The sequence below is a fragment of the Gymnoscopelus microlampas genome, assembly GCF_963454915.1.
Source record: "Gymnoscopelus microlampas genome assembly, chromosome: 17".
Lineage (NCBI taxonomy): Eukaryota > Metazoa > Chordata > Actinopteri > Myctophiformes > Myctophidae > Gymnoscopelus > Gymnoscopelus microlampas.
In genome coordinates this window covers 49,905,059-49,929,906 of record NC_139954.1, presented here as the reverse complement: position 1 = coordinate 49,929,906, position 24,848 = coordinate 49,905,059, and the positions used below count along the sequence as shown (strand labels likewise).

The window sequence follows — 24,848 nt, the reverse complement described above, 5'->3', positions numbered from 1 at the left end:
TTCTGAAGGAGGAAAATCCTGTTAACCTCATACTGCCTTCATGCAGGCCTGGGTACGGGAGTGAAGACTATAGTGGATTAGAATGTTACTATTGAAATGAACCTGTTCTACTGTGTGGAGCTTTGAAGTTCCACACAGTAGAACATATAGTCTATATTAAAACCATTCACTCTTCTGTCATGTTGATGGAATGTTGAGATGGTTTAGCAAAGGAAGCGATAAGAATGTGAAGTTGTGTTGACTGTGTTTGTCCAACACAAAGATACAAGAGAAGAATGTCTCTGTGAGAACATGATATGAAGCTTTTATTAAAAAAACTATTTATTTGACACAATATATAACTGTATAAACATCATTCATTCATTCATGTACAACTAGGACGTATGCTTCACAATCCAGGTGATGACTCGTGAGTTGACTTCCTCCATGGTTGATTCCTCTGTCCTTCCCTTCACTGTGAGGTCATGACCTCCTCCTTCCAGCCAACACACCTCCTTCACTGTGAGGTCATGACCTCCTCCTTCCAGCCAACACACCTCCTTCACTGTGAGGTCATGACCTCCTCCTTCCAGCCAACACACCTCTCCTCCAGCCTTCATGTCCTTCAGCGTGCCGTCAAACAGGACCTATAGGAGAGCACAGAGAAACAGGTAGATCAGACCAAAGACTGGGAGCTTGTAGATCTGCTATTTTTGAATAGCTAAAGAAATTTAAAAAAATGATAGATGTGTTCCCGGTCTGAATGTATTAATAAAATGTAGATGTAATATCTCTTCCTCCATACAGCGCCCCCTACAGCGTCCCATCAGTAAGTACCCTGTCACACATGTTGTCCTGGGTTCCTGACACAAACAGAACAGGCATCTGTAGAGGCAGCTCCCGGAGGTCCTCGCTCCGCTGGCCATGGCGGTGTGTCTGTCCCGGGGGGTGCAGGGGGAAGGACAGACAGACCACGCCCTGCACAGAGTCCTCTGTCCGCTCGCTCAGCTGTCTGGCCAGAGCCACGGCCGCACGAGACCCCATAGACCTGCCTGTAAAGTAACTGAGTACATTTACTCAAGTACTGTACTTGGAGTACAATTTTGAGGTATTTGTACATTACATGAGTATTTCCAATTTCCAATATGTATTTTACTTCTACTCCACTACATCTCAGAGGTAAATATTGTACTTTTACTCCACTACAATTATTTGAAAACTTTAGTTACTAGTTACTTAATAGATTTGTATTATTATTACAAAACCTACATAAATCACTTCAGCTCTGTATACATTTCGGCCATTTGAAAATAGCCGATCTGATTGATTGAAATTTTTATTAGGCAAAAAGAATGTACAAGCTCACAATGCGTCGTGATGCATTGTGAGCTTGTAGATCGGCTTGACTAGATACAGGCCTACTTACAGTCAGGTCAGGTTTGGGTTGTCTACCTTTTAAATGAAATGACCTTGATTGAGGTTTGGAGAAATAAAACACATTCAGTTTACTTACAACACCATCAGTCATATTCATCCATCTTCACAACCAACTGAACCTACGTGGATGGATGGATGGATGGATGTGGCTGTTATTGCATGACTCATCCACACATCTAATGAATGCTTACTTACCGCAGAGGAAAATGTGCCTTATGGTGAATTCATCTAGAGATTTCAGGTATTCCTGGCAAGTCAAAATGAATAAATGGGGAAAGGTTATCACAGGTCAACACTCTAGATGTTATTATTTTACACATTCAAACCGGAACGCATCTGTGTGTCATTTTAACATTTATTTTGCTATTTTTTGAAAATGTGTGCAAATCTTTGAATATAAATATTTTTAACTCTTTGCTTCTGGGGGGTCCCTGGAACAACATATTTTCAGATGGGGGTCCGCGGCTAAATACATATCGAAAAATGTTTTCTAAATCCTAACAGTATGTTGCTATATCAGTGGTGCTCCAACTTTTTCATGTCAAGGACCCCCACAATGACATGTATTTGGCCACAGACCAGATCTCAAAAGATGTTGAGACCCCCAGAAGAAAATATTGGAGTTAAAATTGTTCACTTGCACAGAGCTTGTAGATCTGCTATTTTTGAATAGCTAAAGAAATGTAAAATGAGGCACAGATGCTTTCCCATGGATTGAACAGTTACACTGACCCATGCAGCGTGGAAGGCCTTCACCCTGTGAGCCAGGTTGGGCCCCCTGCAGGTGAACCTCAGGCAGATGAACCCGCTGCAGGCCAGAGCGTGGGCCAGAGACACCAGAGGTCTGAAGTTCATGTCTCCTCCGGCGCCGTGCGTGAGGACCACGGCCACGTGCACGTCCCGCGGGGCCGTGGGGACGCTCAGTGCTGCCTCCAGCTGTCTGCTGCCAAAAGGAACCTTTACTTTATCCTGGAGAGACGATCAAACAGGAAAACATGCTGTATGCCTAGTAGTACTGTACAGCCATAGATATATGAGTACAACAACCACCTGTATGCCTAGTAGTACTGTACAGCCATAGATTTATATCTATCTATGAGTACAACCATAGATATATATATATATATATATATATATATATGAGTACAACAACCACCTGTATGCCTAGTAGTACTGTACAACCATAGATTTATATCTATCTATGAGTACAACCATAGATATATATATATATATATATATATATATATATATGAGTACAACAACCACCTGTATGCCTAGTAGTACTGTACAACCATAGATTTATATCTATCTATGAGTACAACCATAGATATATATATATATATATATATGAGTACAACAACCACCTGTATGCCTAATACAACCATAGATATATATACTGTATATCTATGAGTACAACAACCACTCTAACAATGTTTTTATGTCAGTGGTTCTCAAACATTTTCATGTCAAGGACCCCCAAATTCATATGAAGTTGGCCACGGACCCCCATCTGAAAATATTTAGTGCCAGACTGCCAGGCAGTGACCTCCATAAAAGATAACATATTCAGTTTAGTTCCAATTTAAAAAAAAATCGTTTTTATAAGTGTTGTGAGCATATAGATATATAGATAAGATTAAAGGTAGGGTAAGTGATAGTTTTGGGTTAAAACTAAATGTTACCCATCATCTAAGAGGTTAAAATGATCATTTTGCTGGGGACCCCCTCCTCAAGGACCCATACCCCTGGGGGGCCCAGGGGGCCTGGAGGTCCTCAGACCCAGTGTCAGAGAGAACCAGTGGTTTAATCAAGTCAAATAAATGTGATTTATAGATAGAGAACATTTACAACTTGACTGAGTTCAGAACTAGATAAAACATCAACAAGAAAACATGCATAATGCATACATGTAACATGTGCTAATAGTCACATGACATGATGTCATACATATGACATCAACAACACATGATGATAATCATATGTATATATATACATATATAAATGTGACTTGAACATGTTTTCATATTGTTTAGTTTTACCTCCTGAAAGTTGTCCTCCATCTTTCTGTTCTGTTCTTCTCATTGGTGACTGTACTGTACCTTTAAGAGAATACGTGACGTCGGCATTTATTTCATTGTGATAGGCTGTGTGAGTTCGTGACGTTTACACATACTCCACTGTGATAGGCTGTGTGAGTTCGTGACGTTTACACATACTCCACTGTGATAGGCTGTGTGAGTTCCTGATGTTCCGGTTCAGAAGCAGCATGGCTGCGTTTAGTCACTGTGTTCAGACCATATAGAGGTATATATAATTAGACCTGTAATAGTAATATATGTAATATAATATATATATGTAATAGTAATATAGTATATTATATGTATTAGAGGTAATATGATGGTTCAGACGTCAGAAGCAGAACCCTGGAATAAAGTCCTCATTCTGCCTCCTGGAGCTGTTTGTTCTGTTAGAATACACATCAATGCTGATACAGGTATGATATATGATCTCACTGCTGTTTTATATTATATATAATACACATATATATATATATATATATATATATATATATATATATATATATATATATATATATATATACTGTATATAATACACATATATAATAATCATCACACTGCTTTAGCTGTAGAATACAACTCTCGGCCACTTGGCCACACCAGCATATGTGTCGATGAAATGAAATTTGTCCCTGAGCAAGACTCTTAACCCCTAATTGCTCACAAGTTCTCATTGGAAACAAGACCGCAAGGGCTTTCATGAACGACCTGTTAAAAGGAATTATCCTTACGTATTTATGATTCTGACGTTTTCAATCTACTAGAGTTGTATGGTTGATCCTCCAAGGACACAGGGACTTTCATCTCCTAGCCCGTAGATCTCCAAACGTGTACAAATGCAAAAAATAAAAGTGCTTACCCCCATGCCCCAAATGTTAACTCTTTCTACGGGGTAGTAGTCTAATGTAATAATCATATTTTTCAATAAAGAAGTGTTTTAATATCGTCTGTGGCCGATTCTGTCGGAAGTTCCCAATGGGCGGTAGTGACGGGGCGCATCTGGTGAAACCCGGAATTACACTCAATGTAAACAGGAAGTAAACGAGGGTGAAAAAATGGCGTTCGGCCACAGACGGCATTAAAACACTTCTTTATTGAAAGATATGGATTATTACATTAAACTACTATCCCGTAGCGAGAGTTAACATTTGGAGTGAGGGGGGTAAGCACCTTATTTCTTGCATTTGTACACGTTTGGAGATCTACAGGCTACGAGATGAAAGTCCCTGTGTCCATGGGGGGTCAACACTACAACTCTCCTAGATTGAAAACGTCAGAATCCTAAATACGTCTACGAGGGTTGTATTCTACAGCTACTATATATGTGTGTATATATATATATATATATACACACACACACACACACACACACACACACACACACACACACACACACAGTGCTGATACAGGTAGATATATAATCACACTGCTGCTTTATGTGTTGTGTTGAGTGCTTTAGTTTGAGCCCAAGTTACAGTATGTCTGCATAGAAACCCACATGGAATGTTTTCACAGGATACATACAGATCATAGATACAGATACATACAGATACATACAGATACATACAGATACATACAGATACATACAGGATACATACAGATCAAAGATACAGATACATACAGGTCAAAGATACAGATACATACAGATACATACAGATACATACAGGATACATACAGATCAAAGATACAGATACATACAGATACATACAGATACATACAGGATACATACAGATCAAAGATACAGATCAAAGATACAGATACATACAGATACATACAGATCATACATACAGATCATAGATACAGATACATACAGATACATACAGATACATACAGGGCAGTGTTGTGTTCTAGTTTTTTCTTGAAGGTATACTATGATTATTCCCTGCCTCCCACGCGCACAGCATGCGCGCGTCTATAATTAATTAAATGTAAAAAATTTGCACGCGCGCGTGTGGCCCACAAAAATATTTTATGTTAAAATTTTCCGTATATATGCTTTGTACTGATTTTTCTTACTGATGTCTGATCACCTGAGCTCAACCACTTCCAAGCTTAGATGCATTTTCAATGCAACAAACTCGGCCAGGCCCAGTTTCACAGTAACACTGAGTAGCCTACACTTACAATATGCTTTGTACTGATTTTCTACTGTTTCTAATGTTAATCATAATCACCCTGTAACTCAACCACTTCGGAGCTGCTTTTAGCCTTGGATGCATTTAAAAAATACATATATATTACCATAGAAGTGCAAGGATTGTTATAAATAAATGCTGGTTAGGCTTATCAGATATAATAGCAGTGTTAACAGCGAGCCTTCCTGTATCTATTACAGAATTAACTTGGCATTGAAGACACAAACTGTATTGACAAAACTGTGTTTTGCTGTGCTATGACGCGCAATTTGAATACTAATGAAGTACTCAATTCAGTGACCTATTCAATGAAGTGAATGGCAGGTCGTTGAAATGAGTGAATTCCTTCGCCAGTAGCCATTAATTATCACCTCAAGAACAATAGCCACGCACATGATAAGCCATCACCTCAGAGTTAGACTAGTCAGATGGTCAGACCACACTTTTGCTGTTTGTATTGCTGCGCCCCCCAGCCCAGCCAGCAGCCACTCCTGGGTGCAGCGTATCAGATGCGTGTCAACGTATCAGATAGGCTGTTTTGAACAGTTTTTGAAGGTATACGGTGGTGACGGAAAAAAATCTCAAGGTATACGCCGTACACAGCATCTGACGGTAGAACACACCACTGATACAGGGAGAGTTAGTTAGCCTCATTAAGAACCTCTCAGGTCCTACACTGAGGTCTCCCAGAATCGGTTGAACGTCCACAAAGGGTCCTCTGTTGACCCTTTTGTCTACATCGTATCCAAAAACTAATGGTAGATTCCAGAGCGTACAGATGTTTAAGGTTTGGTCCGGCAAAAAATATTTTAGGTCAGGGACGAAACTACCCGTTTAAATGTCTTATTTAGTCAGCCTGTGGTGGAATGTTTTCCATTCAACCTGGAAACCCCCCCCCCCACGTCAGGTGACAGTACTGCTCCCGGTTCGCCTACAAAGTGAAACATGGCCGAAAACCCCACAATAACGTAAAAGTGAAAATACACTAGCACTAAATACACTTGGTTGAAATGGCTGATGAGTCACTGGCATTGTGCTGGTGGCCTGGTGGGCTGGTGGTTTGTTAGGCTGTTCACTCACTGACTGAGAACTTGTTTTGTTTTCCAGATGAAAATGTTGAGCAGCTTCTGCTGGACAAAGACAAAGTCCTCCTGCTGCTCAGGAGCCATCTCCTCCAGACTGACATACGACTTCTCTACGAGCTGCTCTACGTTCTCCATTACAGCAGTGGAAGGAACAGGACCTTCAGAGCACTGAAGCAGGTAAAGCCTCCATTCATACCACTAAAGATTACTTTACTTTACATTACATTACATTACATTACATTACAGTCATACGACTAAAGATTACATTACATTACAGGGGACCCCCACACAAGATGTGTGCTGTTGAAATGTTTTAAAAATAATCCAAAATTATATTTTTTTTCCAAGATTAAAAAAAGATACTAGCAGTCTCGATATGTTGTGAACTTGTAGATCGTCTATTTTCAAATAGAACTACTGCCCCCCCAACCCATAGATCTGCCCCGTCACGTTGCTCTGTTGTTCCCCTTGCCCTATTGTCTGCCTGTCTGTCTTTGCATTAACGTGTGTGTGTGTGTGTGTGTGTGTGTGTGTGTGTGTGTGTGTGTGTGTGTGTGTGTGTGTGTGTGTGTGTGTGTGTGTGTGTGTGTGTGTGTGTGTGTGTGTGTCAGGTTGAACAATGCATCAACAGGTTGAAGGAAATGAAGCTGGAAGCTGCCCTGGAGGATCTGATGGATCTGTGTCCCACTAAATTCCAAAGGTAATGAACTTACAGGAGGATCTACTGTTGAATAAGTATTATTACTTAGTTAAATGTACTTCATAAAGTATTATTACTTAGTTAAATGTACTTCATAAAGGCATCAGTTGGATGCTCTATCCCAAGACAAAGCCTTTCAGGCTATGATGCAACTCCAATCCATACTGTCTGTCAGACTGTCACAGTCCAACAAAAAGATGGAGGCTAGAACTTTAACTTAAAAACCATGCCAGCATGTGATTTAAACTAGGAACACGCTGTGAGCTTGTAGATCTGCTATTTTTTGAAAAATAATGAAAATGTGTGCAGATCTTTGAATATGTATTTTTTTGAACAAATTGTTTTTACTTATTTGGCCGCGGACCCCCATCTCAAAATATGTTGTTCCAGGGACCTTCCAGAAGCAAAGATTTGAGTTACAAATGTTCGCTTAAAAAAGAAGTGTGTGTGTGTGTGTGTGTGTGTGTGTGTGTGTGTGTGTGTGTGTGTGTGTGTGTGTGTGTGTGTGTGTGTGTGTGTGTGTGTGTGTGTGTGTGTGTGTGTGTGTGTGTGTGTGTGTGTGTGTGTGTGTGTGTTCAAACAAAAGATTTGCACACGATTTTTCAAAAATAGCAGATCTAAGCGCTAGGAGCTTGTATTTGTATATCTGCTATTTTTGAATAGCTAAAGTATAAAATAATGGTTAAAGTGTGGTTTCTGTGTCAATGAGTTTAGTCCATAATGTTGAATATAAATGTGTCTGTATTTCAGAGAGCAGAGCATGAAGGGCTCAGAGTGTGAGGTTCCCAGTCAGCCCAGGCTGGAGTGGCTCTGTCTCAAAGTGCTGGGAGCCGCCCGACTCATGAGCTGTACCATGACTCACTGTAGCAGAGCCTTCATGTATCCTTTAAATATTTAAATATGTAGCCTTTATGTATCCTTTAAATATGTAAATATGTAGCCTTTATGTATCCTTTAAATATGTACATATGTAGCCTTTATGTATCCTTTAAATATGTACATATGTAGCCTTTATGTATCCTTTAAATATGTAAATATGTAGCCTTTATGTATCCTTTAAATATGTACATATGTAGCCTTTATGTATCCTTTAAATATGTACATATGTAGCCTTTATGTATCCTTTAAATATGTAAATATGTAGCCTTTATGTATCCTTTAAATATGTAAATATGTAGCCTTCATGTATCCTTTAAATATGTAAATATGTAGCCTTTATGTATCCTTTAAATATGTAAATATGTAGCCTTTATGTATCCTTTAAATATGTAAATATGTAAATATGTAAATATGTAGCAGAGCCTTAACGGTGGCATTATGGTCCAAAAGCTTTGACTCTCTCAGAGGCATTAGAGTAGACTGTCTGAGTCACAGAGGCATTAGAGTAGACTGTCTGAGTCTCAGAGGCATTAGAGTAGACTGTCTGAGTCTCAGAGGCATTAGAGTAGACTGTCTGAGTCTCAGAGGCATTAGAGTAGACTGTCTGAGTCTCAGAGGCATTAGAGTAGACTGTCTGAGTCTCAGAGGCATTTATCAGATGCTCTTCAATCCAGAGCGACTTGCAGTAAGCAAGGTAAACACAAAGTAATACATCAAATGCATTGAGCAGGGGTCTTCAAGTTTTTCAGGCCAAGGACCCCCTAGCTGAGAGGGAGATGAAGCAGGCCAGGGACCCCCTTTTATATAATGTATAAAATTGTGTTTCAGATTAAACTTGTAATGTTTCTATCTATCAATGATGAAACATAGATTCATTCAAGTTCATTTATTTAAGACTGGCAGTTGGCAGCACACAGCATTCATCATGTCTCTTGTATATACTAGTATCTGTAAATGTTTGTAGGCGTGGCCTATATATAGCATGGTATGATGGCATGGTACAAAGCATAGATGGTAGTAATGATGCCATCTTGTGGTCATTATAAATCATATCAACACATCCCCCTTTCTTGAAATGCTAAAAGCCACAACAATACATCTGCACATCTCTGCTTAAACTGTTACAATACCATCTTTTCTTTTTTTTTTTTTTAAATAAACATGCATAACACAACGATGTCCATCATATTTTTTTTCTTTTTTTTAAATGCGTGCTCAAATGTGATAAGTGTTTTTTTTTTTTAGTTTTTAGTTTTTTTAGTGCAAAAGGATACATCTATGTGCTGTTCTTTTAGAGGACCAGTCTATCCGGTGGTTTAGACTGGCGTGTAGACCTTCTTAGTATAGGTGATGAAGGTAGAGGTGCAGCTGGAAGTGGCACACTTGTCACCTCAGCTGGCGATGGTGCTGCTGTTGTGCAAACTTCTTCATCATCAGTTGACTGTTCTTTAAGTGTCTCTGTTGTTTTTAACAAGCTCCGCCTATTCCTTCTCAGGACTTGACCATCTTCTGTTCTGACGGTGTAGGATCTCGGACCCACTTCCTCGAGAACTGTGGCTTTCTTGTTCCAGTTGTTTGAATCTTCAAGTCTCACTGTGTCATGTTGTGACAGTGGCACTAAACTTTTTGACACTTTGTCATAGTTTGCTTTCTGTCTGTTTTGTAGACACTTCTGTTTCTGTCTCACAATGTTATACTTCTTCTGTTTTGCAGTGTAAGGAAGCGTGGTTCGTAGCCTGCGTCCCATCAGAAGCTCAGCAGGAGACATTCCATGTTCTAGTGGTGATGCTCTGTAACTCAATAGAGCTAGATATGGATCAGATCCACTCTCTCGTGCTTTCTTGAGCAGTTTTTTTACTATGTGCACACCTTTTTCTGCTTTACCATTGGACTGGGCATACAGGGGACTTGAGGTTACATGCTGGAAATCATATTCTTCTGCAAAGTTCTGGAACTCCTTACAGTTGTAACATGGCCCGTTGTCACTTTGCAAAGTCTGACAAATTCCATGTCTCGCGAAGATAGATTTCATATGTGTAATCACACAAGTAGCTGTCATGCTGGAAAGCAGTGCGATCTCTGGATAATTTGAAAAATAATCTATGACTAGTAGATAATTCTTTCCATCCAAGTGGAACAAGTCAGTTCCCACTTTCTGCCAAGGCACACTAGGTAGTTCTGTGGTTATCATGGGCTTTTTGCTGCTTTGTCTGGTGTTTCAGACACGTTTCACTGCTCGAGACCATCTTGTCAATGTCTGTGTTGATTCCTGGCCAATAAACTGCTGTTCTGGCTCTTCTTTTGCATTTTTCCATTCCGAGGTGCCCCTCGTGAAGTCTTTTCAACATTTCTTGTCTCAGTGTCTGAGGAATGACAATTCTGTTCTTTCTGAGTAAAAGCCCATTTATCACACTCAGCTCTGCTCTGATGTTGTAGTATTGTTGACATTCACCTTTTGGCCAGTTCTCTTCCAGATTTTTCATGACCCTCTGTAGTACTGGGTCCTTTTCAGTTTCTGCTGCAATCTTCTTAGATTTTCTGTCTGACAAAGGTAATGCTTTTGCAATCATGTTCACATGTATTTGGACATCAATCTCTGTAGAGCTCACTGGTGTGTCACTCAGTGTCGTTGCCCTGGACAGTGCATCAGCCACAACTATGTGTTTACCTGGTGTGTATATCAGCTCGAAATCATAACGTTGCAGCTTCATCATTAGTCTTTGAATGCGTGGTGACATCTCACTGAGGTTTTTCTTTATGATGGATATTAATGGCTTGTGGTCTGTCTCTGCCACAAACTTTGGTAGGCCATACACATAACTGTGGAACTTTTCAAATCCATACACTAATCCTAAACACTCTTTTTCGATTTGTGCATAGCGACATTCAGTTATTGTCATTGTTCTTGACGCGTAGGCAACAGGTCTCCAATCTTCTCCATCAGCTTGTAGTAGCACTGCTCCTATTCCATTTTTGGACGAGTCAGTGGAAATCTTTATCCTTTTGGATGGGTCGAAAAACGTCAGCACTGGTTCTGTTGTGAGAATGGTTTTCAGTGTTTTCCACTCCTCTTCATGACTGTCAGTCCACTTAAAGTCACACTTGTGTTGTAACAGCTGTCTGAGGTGCACTGTTTTTGTTGATAAAGTTGGTATGAATTTTCCAATGAAATTGATCATTCCCAGCACTCTCAACACACCTTGCTTATCTTCAGGCCTCGGCATCTCCAGTATAGCTTTCACCTTGCGGATGTCAGGCTCGATACCTGCACTCGAAAGCTTGTCTCCCAGAAAGGTGATTTCTCCCACACCAAAGTGACATTTTGCTCTGTTCAGTTTTAGTCCATGCCTTTTGATGTTTTGCAACACTTTGATGAGTCTCTCATTGTGCTGTTCCAGTGTGGATCCCCACACAACTACATCATCCACGTACACCCGTGCTCCTTCTACACCTTCCAATATGTGCTCCATTGTTCTGTGGAACACTTCAGGTGCAGAGCATATTCCAAAAGGCATTCTCTGGAATGAGTAGCGACCAAACGGTGTATTGAATGTACAGTACTTTGTGCTGTCCTCATGCAGTTTGATCTGCCAAAAGCCCTGTGAAGCATCCAATTTACTGAAGTACTTTGCACCGGCCATTTCACTCGTTATTTCTTCTCTTGTTGGAATCTGATAATGTTCTCTTTTAATGTTTGTATTGAGGTCTTTTGGATCCATGCACACACGTAGATCTCCATTTGGTTTCTTGACACACACCATTGAATTCACCCACTCTGTGGGCTCCTCCACTCTCTTTATAACTCCCAGTGACGTCATTCGGTCGAGCTCTTGCTTCAGCTTTTCTCTGAGCGGTGCTGGAACCCGCCTGGGAGCATGAATGACTGGCTGTGCATCATCTTTTAGTTGGATCTTGTAGGTGTATGGTAAGACACCAAACGCTCGGAATACATCTGTATACTGATCCACTATTGTCTCTACGTTATTCTGTGCATTTGTTTTGATGCTATACATCCTCTTCACTAGACCCAATAGTTCACATGCTTCATCTCCCAACAGTGAGTCATGTCCATCTGGAACTATTACAAACATGAGGTGATGCTCTTTGCCTTTAACTCTCACCTTCAGTCTGCACATTCCTCTTGTGGAGATGGGTTGTCCATTGTAGGCCTTCAGTGGAATTGGATTAGGACGAATATGTGGCTTCACTTTCATGTCCCTGATGTGAAGTTCATTTATCATGTTAGCATTTGCTCCTGTATCCAGTTTGAAAGCAATAACAGCTCCATTTATGTGCAATGGCTCGGTCCACTTGTCCTGCTCCACTTGATTCACACTTGTCTTTTTCGTCTCTTCAGACATGTTGTCCACATCCTGTGTCACCATGCCCACAAAGAAGGAATCACACAGGTCATTTTCCTCCTCCACTGTGTGTACACGTTCTCCTCTGCCTGGTTTCCCCTTGGAAAAGCACTGTTTGGAAAAGTGATTCTGTCCTTGACATTTGTGACACATTTTTCCATATGCTGGGCATTGTTTTGGTGCATGACGCCCACCACATCTTTTGCAATTAAAAGTCTCTGATTTATTTCGCTGATTGAACTGCCTCGGAAATTTGTTGAACTTTGTCTTCTGTGACACCATGGCGATTGCTGCGCCATCTTTAGCGTCTCCAGCGAATGTTCTCGCATGCTGCATGGCTATTTCACTGGCATGGCTTATTTTCACAGCCGATACAAGGGTTAGCTCTGTCTCTCTTAGCAACCTCTCTCTCAGTTTTGAATCTTGTATGCCAAACACAAGCTGATCACGGATCATAGAATCCTGTACAACTCCAAAGTTGCACGTTCTAGCTTTTAGCTTTAAGTCCGTTAGAAACACATCAAAACTTTCAGCTGGCTGTTGCATTCTCGAGCGAAACACATACCGTTCAAAGGTTTCATTCTTCTTTGGTGAACAGTGTTCATCAAACTTCTTGACAACCTCGTCAAACTTGTCTTTGTCTTCCGCGTCGGCGAACACAAATGTGTTGTATACTTCCACGTCTTGTTGTCCCGCGACGGTCAGAAGCAGTGCAATCCTCCGTGTATCCGCCTTTGTATCCAGTCCTACAGCCATCAGGTACAGCATGAAACGCTGTTTGAAGGTGCGCCACTCGTAGTCAACATTACCAGTCCAATTCACAGCGTCTGGCGGCTTTACACTTTCCATCTTGACGACTCGTATCCCACTCCTGGTACCATGTAATGTTTCTATCTATCAATGATGAAACATAGATTCATTCAAGTTCATTTATTTAAGACTGGCAGTTGGCAGCACACAGCATTCATCATGTCTCTTGTATATACTAGTATCTGTAAATGTTTGTAGGCGTGGCCTATATATAGCATGGTATGATGGCATGGTACAAAGCATAGATGGTAGTAATGATGCCATCTAGTGGTCATTATAAATCATATCAACACAACTTTTCTTTTTTACTTGGTCTGCTCTTTTCTCCCTCTACACCTATACCTCTACACCTAGAGGCGTTGTGAGCTTGTAGATGTTCGCTTAAAATATAGATATATTCAAAGATTTGCATGCATTGTCTAGATTTGTCTAGATTTTCAAAAATAGCAGATCTACAAGCTCATAGTGTGGCATTCAGTGCCGCGCTATGAGCTTGACCAAAGAAATGTAAAATGACAGAGATGCTTTCCCGGATTGAAGGGGTTAGGTTAGGGAATATGATTTGTACTTATAGAATATGTGCCACTTTATGTGTTTTTCCCTTAACCTGCATGACCTGCATGACCTGCAGACTCTCCAAGCAGACTCTGAAGTGGGAGGAATTCATTATCTTGAACGTTGTGATAACCAGCATGCTCAGCCGTCTGTGGTGAGTCCTCTCTGTACCTTAACACTGATAGAGTACATGTAAGAATACCTATTACATCTAATAGAGTACATGCAACAATACCTTATACATCTAATAGAGTACATGCAACAATACCTTATCTAACTTAAACATACTGATAGAGTACATCTTAAACATACTGATAGAGTACATGTAAGAATACCTATTACATCTATGTAAGGACCATACTGGCGTCAATACATGTAATTGTCTATTCACAGTTTTGGACAAATCGTACGTACATATGATAATTATTTTTCCATTGGTGGCTTCTTTCAGATTTCTCACATGCCTGCATATTCTCCATATTCATTCAAATGTTACTGAACTTAAGGGAAACGTTCATTGCCCATTTTAAGAAGTCAAAGACATGTTTGTTCGTACAACCAATCTTTTCTCTGCTAGACTTTTCGAAAAACAATCTGCTTTTAAAATGATTTAAAGCACAATAATAACATGACGTGACAAATAATAGTTTGAGTAAAACAATGGCAGTGATATTTATTTAGTATGTTGGAATAATACATTTCTAAATGCTCAATTATTACCCACATATATTTCAATCAAGTTTAAAGTCGCTGCAATTGTACTGAAACTTATGGAATCCAATGCTTCCTTGAAAAAAACATACTACAATATGCTTGGGAAAATGGTAACAGTTATTATTATTTATAATTAATGCATTTCATTGAACTCTAGTAGGCAAACCACAAGGCAAATAGTCCCATAAGTGCTGAGAGACAAGGAACCTCGCCTCTGTCACATCTAAGTGACAAACATGTTAGAAGGAGTGACCAAGGTGTATCTGCATAGTAAACTAACATGTATGGAAAGAAGGTGTAAAGTATAAAATGAGCTGTACTTAGTAGTCAATAAGCTAAACATGTATAAAATGAGCTGTACTTAGTAGTCAATAAGCTAAACATGGCAGTGTGTACTTTGGCCTGATTTATACTTACTTGTGCGCTGGTGTCATGCTGCAAACTTGCCCCCCCCCCCAAAAAAAATCAGGGTGTTTTTCCGGGGCATCCTGGCCAACCTGGCCCCCCTCTACATGCAGATCCTGCATCTCCTCAGAGAGGTGTCCCAGGCTCGGCCCATGCCCTACCTCACGGACTACTCCCTTCCAGAAGACATGGTTCAGTTCCTGGGACCTTCTGACCAAACTGACCAAACCTCCTTGATGGCAGAGCCAGAACCATCACTGTCTGTCTCTGCCGTGCAGAAAGATCTGGAAGCCCTACATCCACATGTGAGCCACAGATCCAGCCCAAAGAAGACTCCCAAACGCTACAAGTCTGTGGTGAGTCCTTCCTTCATGTTAAGACTGATAGAGTACATATTATCTAACTATATAAATGGCGTCCGACTTCCGCACCCTCGGTGGCGACACCCCACAGCTCTGTTATCGAATAAACAACGCACCGCCAGACCACATGTCGCCAACTGACTCGCCACGCCGGCCGCGCTGAATTTACGCCTCGCATAGGGGACATCTCACTGCTCACTACACCTTTTCCACCGCGCAACATAATTAATTCTACTCACCAAATGTCGGACAAAACGGAAGGGGAGGCAGCTTCGTACCATTTACCGTGCGCACGACCTCATCACCACAACAGCAGCCAGCCGCTGCGGGGGTTTTTTCCTTTTTTTCCAAACTTTTTTTTTGGTCACCATTTTCTCCAGGAACCATTTCTGGTGTAACGACACCGGCAGCATGCACTGGGTTGCCAGGTTTGCACAGCCAGCGCCAGAAACAAGCAACCACCTTCATGAAAAAAAAAAAAACACCGAAATGGTCCGCAATGTTCCAGGGGTGTCCCCACGCGTCCCAACACTCCACAGGGGGTCAGTGGACCATCAGGGGGTCCGCGGACCCCCTGTGGACCCCCTGAAACATAACAAATATTATTTCTTCAAATTTTTTCCTTTTTCAAAAAAACTTTTCCACAGTTTTACTCCGGCGATTTGGGTCCCCCAATATACACACGGCCACGCTGGGCCCCGTGCGCGGCTGGGGTTGAGGGGGGCGTAGCCCCCCGAAACTCTAGTTACCTATATATTACCTATTCATCTAACTTAAACACACTGATAGAGTACATATTATTACCTATATAATACCTATTCATCTAACTTAAACATACTGATAGAGTACATATTATTACCTATATATTACCTATTCATCTAACTTAAACACACTGATAGAGTACATATTATTACCTATATAATACCTATTCATCTAACTTAAACACACTGATAGAGTACATGTAAGAATACCTATTCATCTAACTTAAACACACTGATAGAGTACATGTAAGAATACCTTATCTAACTTAAACACACTGATAGAGTACATGTAAGAATACCTATTCATCTAACTTAAACAGACTGATAGAGTACATGTAAGAATACCTATTCATCTAACTTAAACACACTGATAGAGTACATATTATTACCTATATAATACCTATTCATCTAACTTAAACACACTGATAGAGTACATGTAAGAATACCTTATACATCTAACTTAAACAGACTGATAGAGTACATGTAAGAATACCTATTCATCTAACTTAAACAGACTGATAGAGTACATGTAAGAATACCTATTCATCTAACTTAAACCATTAAGACTGGGAACACATTTGTGTCATTTTAATATTTGTGAAGATTTGACTTACAATGTTCTCTTGCCCAAAGAAATCTAAAATGGCTGATGATGATTTTCTCAGGTTCCCAAAATCTACACGTCCGTCAGAGTCAAAGAGCTGGAGGTCCTGATCCAGAAGAAACAGAGGGATTACCTGACGCTGAAGAACGGGATTACCAAGAAGATGACGCGGCTGAGGAGGTGCGTGAAAAAGGAGGACTTTGTGACCGCGCGGAGGGAGGCGCAGAAGCAGCTGATACGGGCGAGGATGGAGATTAAGAAACATAAAGAGATGCTGAGGAAGGCGAAGGAGAAGGAAGACAAGATGAAGGAGAAGGAAGACAAGATGAATAAGAGGCGCTTAGAAGAACCTGACCTAGGTGTCCCAGTGAAAAGAGGTGTGTAGTATATTATTCTTCCACTCATTCTAAATTCTTTATGGCGTTGGTTCTCAATTTGGGGTCCGGGGACCCCCAGGGGTCCTTGAGGGGGTTCCAGAGGGTCCCCAGCTAAAGTAGTTAATGTAGCATTCACAATCATTCAAAACCACTTTATCCACATATATGTTGATTATTCATACAGTATGCTGGCAGCATAAAGAGAAAAATATCAATGTTTTTACCATTTTTAATATTTGTAACAAATCTTCTCTTCTGGGGGTCCCTGGCACAAAACATTTTCAGATGGGGGTCCATACTGCATACATATCATACTGTATACATATCAATTTAGGGAAGACTGGGTCCCAGGCTAAGCTATTGCACTGTTCCTCCTGGCTCACAAATCATGCTCAGACAGGGAAAACAAATAATAATTCTACACACAATGTGTTACTTTATCTAATGCAGCCATACTGTCTGTACATTATATATATATGTATATTACTGTAACACACATTCTACATCCCTCTCCCCTTTATATATCTAATGCAGCCATACTGTCTGTACATTATATATATATGTATATTACTGTAACACACATTCTACATCCCTCTCCCCTTTTATATGCAGAACCATCTAGACTGTATAGGGCGTAGGACATGATAATAATACTATAGAATAAGTAGAACATTGATCAGAGTCCAGTGATAAAGTGGAAGCTGTTTATGTATTAAATATACTAAACATTAAATATACTAAACATTAAATAAACTAAACATTAAATAAACTAAAGTAATGATACACTGACTCTTTCACAGTTGGAATCTTTGATATCATTGATGGAGAAGCTTTACTCAAGGTCTTCAAGGACTTTACAGAGGTATGTGAGCCCAATAAATATATAATATATAAATATATGCCTCTCCTATTTTTGTTAATTGGTTATTAATCCATTAAGATTTATTTGGCTATTTTTTTTTATTAATTTGTGCAGATATTAGAATATATATTTTTAAAGGGAACATTTTTTACTCAAATCTTTGCTTCTGGGGGGTCCCTATTACAAAATATCTTGAGATGGGGGTCCGCGGCCAAATACACTGATATAGAAACATACGTTTTTCAAAAAAACTGTTAGGATTTAGAAGACATTTGTAGAATGTTCCAGAAGCAAAGATTTAAGTTAAAATGTTTGCTTTAAAAAATGTATATATTCAAAAGTCTTGCACACGATTCTTTCAAAAATATCAGATCTACAAGCTTGTTGTAGATCTGCTATTTTTGAATATCCCAAAGAAATCTAAAAATTACACAGATTCTCTTTCCTCTAAATCAACTATTTAGCATAAATTATTACATCATCATCTTATGCTCATATTTACTACTGTACTATCTGTACTGTATGGTTCTATGTGGTACGCTCTTATGGTTCTATGTGGTATGGTCTTATGGTTCTATGTGGTATGGTCTTATGGTTCTATGTGGTATGGTCTTATGGTTCTATGTGGTACGGTCTTATGGTTCTATGTGGTACGGTCTTATGGTTCTATGTGGTACGGTCTTATGGTTCTATGTGGTATGGTCTTATGGTTCTATGTGGTATGGTCTTATGGTTCTATGTGGTATGGTCTTATGGTTCTATGTGGTACGGTCTTATGGTTCTATGTGGTACGGTCTTATGGTTCTATGTGGTACGGTCTTATGGTTCTATGTGGTACGGTCTTATGGTTCTATGTGGTACGGTCTTATGGTTCTATGTGGTATGGTCTTATGGTTCTATGTGGTATGGTCTTATGGTTCTATGTGGTACGGTCTTATGGTTCTATGTGGTACGGTCTTATGGTTCTATGTGGTATGGTCTTATGGTTCTATGTGGTATGGTTATGGTTCTATGTGGTACGGTCTTATGGTTCTATGTGGTATGGTCTTATGGTTCTATGTGGTATGGTCTTATGGTTCTATGTGGTATGGTCTTATGGTTCTATGTGGTATGGTCTTATGGTTCTATGTGGTATGGTCTTATGGTTCTATGTGGTATGGTCTTATGGTTCTATGTGGTATGGTCTTATGGTTCTATGTGGTACGGTCTTATGGTTCTATGTGGTACGGTCTTATGGTTCTATGTGGTACGGTCTTATGGTTCTATGTGGTACGGTCATATGGTTCTATGTGGTACGGTCTTATGGTTCTATGTGGTATGGTCTTATGGTTCTATGTGGTACGGTCTTATGGTTCTATGTGGTACGGTCTTAGGGTTCTATGTGGTACGGTCTTAGGGTTCTATGTGGTACGGTCTTAGGGTTCTATGTGGTACGGTCTTATGGTTCTATGTGGTACGGTCTTATGGTTCTATGTGGTACGGTCTTATGGTTCTATGTGGTACGGTCTTATGGTTCTATGTGGTACGGTCTTATGGTTCTATGTGGTACGGTCTTATGGTTCTATGTGGTACGGTCTTATGGTTCTATGTGGTACGGTCTTATGGTTCTATGTGGTACGGTCTTATGGTTCTATGTGGTACGGTCTTATGGTTCTATGTGGTACGGTCTTATGGTTCTATGTGGTACGGTCTTATGGTTCTATGTGGTATGGTCTTATGGTTCTATGTGGTATGGTCTTATGGTTCTATGTGGTATGGTCTTATGGTTCTATGTGGTATGGTCTTAGGGTTCTATGTGGTACGGTCTTATGGTTCTATGTGGTACGGTCTTATGGTTCTATGTGGTACGCTCTTATGGTTCTATGTGGTACGCTCTTATGGTTCTATGTGGTACGGTCTTATGGTTCTATGTGGTACGGTCTTATGGTTCTATGTGGTATGGTCTTATGGTTCTATGTGGTACGGTCTTATGGTTCTATGTGGTATGGTCTTATGGTTCTATGTGGTACGGTCTTATGGTTCTATGTGGTACGGTCTTATGGTTCTATGTGGTACGGTCTTATGGTTCTATGTGGTATGGTCTTATGGTTCTATGTGGTATGGTCTTATGGTTCTATGTGGTATGGTCTTATGGTTCTATGTGGTATGGTCTTATGGTTCTATGTGGTACGGTCTTATGGTTCTATGTGGTATGGTCTTATGGTTCTATGTGGTATGGTCTTATGGTTCTATGTGGTACGGTCTTATGGTTCTATGTGGTACGGTCTTATGGTTCTATGTGGTATGGTCTTATGGTTCTATGTGGTATGGTCTTATGGTTCTATGTGGTATGGTCTTATGGTTCTATGTGGTATGGTCTTATGGTTCTATGTGGTACGGTCTTATGGTTCTATGTGGTACGGTCTTATGGTTCTATGTGGTACGGTCTTATGGTTCTATGTGGTACGGTCTTATGGTTCTATGTGGTATGGTCTTATGGTTCTATGTGGTATGGTCTTATGGTTCTATGTGGTATGGTCTTATGGTTCTATGTGGTATGGTCTTATGGTTCTATGTGGTATGGTCTTATGGTTCTATGTGGTATGGTCTTATGGTTCTATGTGGTATGGTCGTATGGTTCTATGTGGTATGGTCTTATGGTTCTATGTGGTATGGTCTTATGGTTCTATGTGGTATGGTCTTATGGTTCTATGTGGTATGGTCTTAGGGTTCTATGTGGTACGGTCTTAGGGTTCTATGTGGTACGGTCTTATGGTTCTATGTGGTACGGTCTTATGGTTCTTCTATGTGGTATGGTCTTATGGTTCTATGTGGTATGGTCTTATGGTTCTATGTGGTACGGTCTTATGGTTCTATGTGGTACGGTCTTATGGTTCTATGTGGTATGGTCTTATGGTTCTATGTGGTATGGTCTTATGGTTCTATGTGGTATGGTCTTATGGTTCTATGTGGTACGGTCTTATGGTTCTATGTGGTATGGTCTTATGGTTCTATGTGGTACGGTCTTATGGTTCTATGTGGTATGGTCTTATGGTTCTATGTGGTATGGTCGTATGGTTCTATGTGGTACGGTCTTATGGTTCTCATATCTGCTGCAGGAATCTACAGAAGAAGAATCCTCCACACAGGAAGCTGATGTTAACCATAAAGGAATGTTCCACCAACAAGTGAACACAGTCGCCACCTTCACAGACCTGGCAACCCGCCTGGAGCTCATGATCCCATGGTGTAAATCTCACAGCTTCAGACAGGAAACACGTCTTCTGTCCTTCGTCCTCCTGAGGTGTCTTAAGATGAAACGTCTGGAAGCAGCAGGTTTCAGGTAATAATAATAATAATAATAATAAGGTTTCAGGTAATAATAATAATAATAATAATAATAATAAGGTTTCAGGTAATAATAATGATAATAATAATAATAATAATAATAATAATAAGGTTTCAGGTAATAATAATGATAATAATAATAATAATAATAAGGTTTCAGGTAATAATAATGATAATAATAATAATAATAATAATAATAAGGTTTCAGGTAATAATGATAATAATAATAATAATAATAAGGTTTCAGGTAAGGAACATTTTGGTATAAAACTCTATATCGTTGCTGTAGAGGTGAAACCTCCATATTGTCAAAAAGATACTTTTCATGATTCAAATAAAGATAGCAGATCCACTTGTAGATCGGCTATCTTTGTGTGACACTGTAGTATGAAGAAGAAGTGCATTCATTTACAACTAAAAAAAAGTTTAAATATGGAGATGAGATGTTTCTGCCACACAGCAACCATATCTAACTATATTTCAGTGTCTTCACTTATTAAGCCATTAAAACCAGGAAAGCATCTGTGTCATTTGAGACTTTTGCGTTGGTTATTAAAATATTGCAGATATACAAGCTTGTACATACAAAGTATTGTACCTGCCAATACTTTGTATTGGCAGATTCCACCCCAGAGGTCAAATAAAAGTGCGGTGTGACCGTGCCCTTAGAAGGCATTTGTAGAATGGGCCTCTGGTCTTAATCTATCTCTGTCATTCTGTGAGCTCAGGGTCCACAGGAAGTTGAGGATCTTCAAACAGGAAGCCTGCTGGGCCTCCTCTCCCACGGGACCCGTCCCCACCAGCTTCCTGTCTGTCTCTGCGCTCCGGAGGAGAGCCTATCCTAGAACACGTTTCCAGTGTCTCCGGGAAAGATTCAACCACAGGACGGCCAGAAGAGTCGTCCTCCTCCCCCGCGCTGAAAGCAATCCGTATGAAAGCCCAGGAGGACAGAGGACCGACTCGCCGGTGTCTACAAAGCCTGCTCAACAAGCAGACCAGAACGTTCCTCTGACTGAGAGCGGTGAACATGCAACTTCATCTAAAAGCACAGCTCTGGCCTCTCTGTCTGACAGCAGCCATGATGAAATAGATGAAATAGATGATATATTTGGCTCGGTCGGCTTCTGACATTTTTTATTTACAATAAAATGAAAGTTCAAGACAACAAATGTACTTCAAGAAGTTGCGAAGGAAGCTGTTTTGGTCGAGTGTCTATAGAGCACCGAAGTCTGACGTAATTTACACATCATACCTGGTTTGCGGTTTTCCACTCCCATTCTGAATTCCCATAGACCTGTTTAATATCACGTCAAATAAGAACTGTGTTCCAAAAATAAACAAACTGTATCAAATATAAGTGACTGACTATCATAAACTATAGAGAACCTGACAATATCACAGAGACAGTTTGTTTATTTTTGGAACAAAATTCTTATACGAGACGATTGTAAGATGACCCAATGTTATTCTCCATAGAGAAATGACTTTACGACCCAGAGGATGAACGAGTGACGTCATGACTTCTGTACTCTATACGAACACAATAAGCTCTATGCACAGCAGCCACATTGGAAATAAATTGGGCCTCTACTTCCCTCACAGGTGTTACCAATGATACAAATGAAGGCTCTGTTCCATTTAGTGTAGCACAGTGGTTCTAATGAAGGCTCTGTTCCATTTAGTGTAACACAGTGGTTCTAATGAAGGCTCTGTTCCATTTAGTGTAACACAGTGGTTATAATGAAGGCTCTGTTCCATTTAGTGTAACACAGTGGTTCTAATGAAGGCTCTGTTCCATTTAGTGTAACACAGTGGTTCTAATGAAGGCTCTGTTCCATTTAGTGTAACAGTGGTTCTAATGAAGGCTCTGTTCCATTTAGTGTAACACAGTGGTTCTAATGAAGGCTCTGTTCCATTTAGTGTAACACAGTGGTTCTAATGAAGGCTCTGTTCCATTTAGTGTAACACAGTGGTTCTAATGAAGGCTCTGTTCCATTTAGTGTAACACAGTGGTTCTAATGAAGGCTCTGTTCCATTTAGTGTAACACAGTGGTTCTAATGAAGGCTCTGTTCCATTTAGTGTAACACAGTGGTTCTCAAACATTTTCATTTCAAGGATAACTCTGAGAGAGTAAAAATGTGTACACTCTCAGAGTTTCACGCCCGGAAGGGTCCAATTGGAACCCCCTGAAGGACCCATGAGGGTCCCTGGACCACACTTTGAGACTGGTGTAGCAGAGTGGCAAGACATTGAATTGTAAAAACAAATATATAAAAAAACAAACCTATTCGATTACTTTTGCTACTTTAAAAGCACAAAGGAAATGCATGTAAATACTGATAGATATTTCAGCCAGGTGAAGATGGAAAGGCCACTGAAATGCATCGTTCAGCTGTGGTGTAAAGTAACTAAGTGCATTTACTGAAGTACTGTACTTAAGTACGATTTTGAGATATTTTGTACGGAGTATTTCCAATTTTCAATACTTTTACTTCTACTCCACTACACCTCAGAGGCAAATATTGTACTTTTACTCCACTACAATATTTGAAAAATGTTGTTACTAGTTACTTAAGCCCTATATACAATTTTCATTTTTTTTCTAAATATTTTCAGACATGTTATACATTTGAAAACTTGTGAAATACAAAATGTGAGTACTTTTTCCACCATTTTTTTTGTCGTTCAGAAGCTTCACTCGGTCACCTGGCGCCACCTAGTGGACATCCACTTAAACCACACCTAGTGGACATCCACTTATACCACAGACAATCAGAATGTAATGAGTTAAATAAGTCAGTATCTGGTTGTCTTCATAACATAATCATAAACACAGAAATAACCATAAACATTATTTATGAGGGTGATTTATTTAGAGCAGGAGGAAGTTTGTAAATCGTATTGAGGTATTTGAATGGTGAGTATTCTGACGTCATATCCTGTCTGATCCACGGGAGTTTCTAGATCCCATCGCCCGGATGGATTGCCGCTCTCTGATTGGCTAGTTGGAAGTAAGGCACCCGCTGACGCCGGGTGGCAACGTTCTGAGTATAATATATTATATATATATATATATATATATATATATATATATATATATATATATATATATATATATATATATATATATATATATAATATTATTATTATTCATTTGTTTAGAAGTTTATATATTCATTTTACAACCGATTTATTTTTATAATAATAGTGAAAAAAGACATTCCTTTAAACTCCAAACATTAACTCCAGATTAATGTCTTATAGACAATATTGTTATGATCTATTTATCTATGAGCTTCAGCTTCACACCCAGTAATACCATAACATGGATGCGTATATTATTCAGTGTAGGTTTATGTACATTTATCAATAACTAATAATAATAAAGAAAAGTATGCCAGTGGCTGAATGGTTGC

At 39.7% G+C, this 24,848-nt stretch overlaps 2 protein-coding genes across 2 annotated transcripts; one reads left to right on the top strand and one right to left on the bottom strand.

The window, feature by feature from the left end:
• Nucleotides 1-374: 374 nt before the first annotated feature.
• Nucleotides 375-3,477, bottom strand: tex30 (testis expressed 30; the record flags this gene model as incomplete). The annotated part of the gene is made up of 5 exons (XM_084084306.1): nt 3,456-3,477; nt 2,149-2,385; nt 1,612-1,663; nt 817-1,031; nt 375-626 (listed from the first exon to the last, which is right to left on the bottom strand). The coding sequence occupies exons 1-5, from the start codon at nt 3,474-3,476 to the stop codon at nt 375-377; spliced, it is 777 nt and encodes a 258-aa protein (XP_083940432.1). The 5' UTR covers nt 3,477.
• Nucleotides 3,478-3,683: 206 nt separating this feature from the next.
• Nucleotides 3,684-24,097, top strand: rmp64 (ribonuclease MRP subunit p64). Its single transcript, XM_084084617.1, has 10 exons — nt 3,684-3,910; nt 6,737-6,891; nt 7,326-7,414; nt 8,165-8,293; nt 14,096-14,173; nt 15,203-15,494; nt 16,927-17,242; nt 18,043-18,104; nt 21,203-21,426; nt 22,160-24,097. Exons 1-10 carry the CDS (start codon nt 3,811-3,813, stop codon nt 22,557-22,559), a joined length of 1,845 nt encoding a protein of 614 aa, XP_083940743.1. The 5' UTR covers nt 3,684-3,810; the 3' UTR covers nt 22,560-24,097.
• Nucleotides 24,098-24,848: the final 751 nt, after the last annotated feature.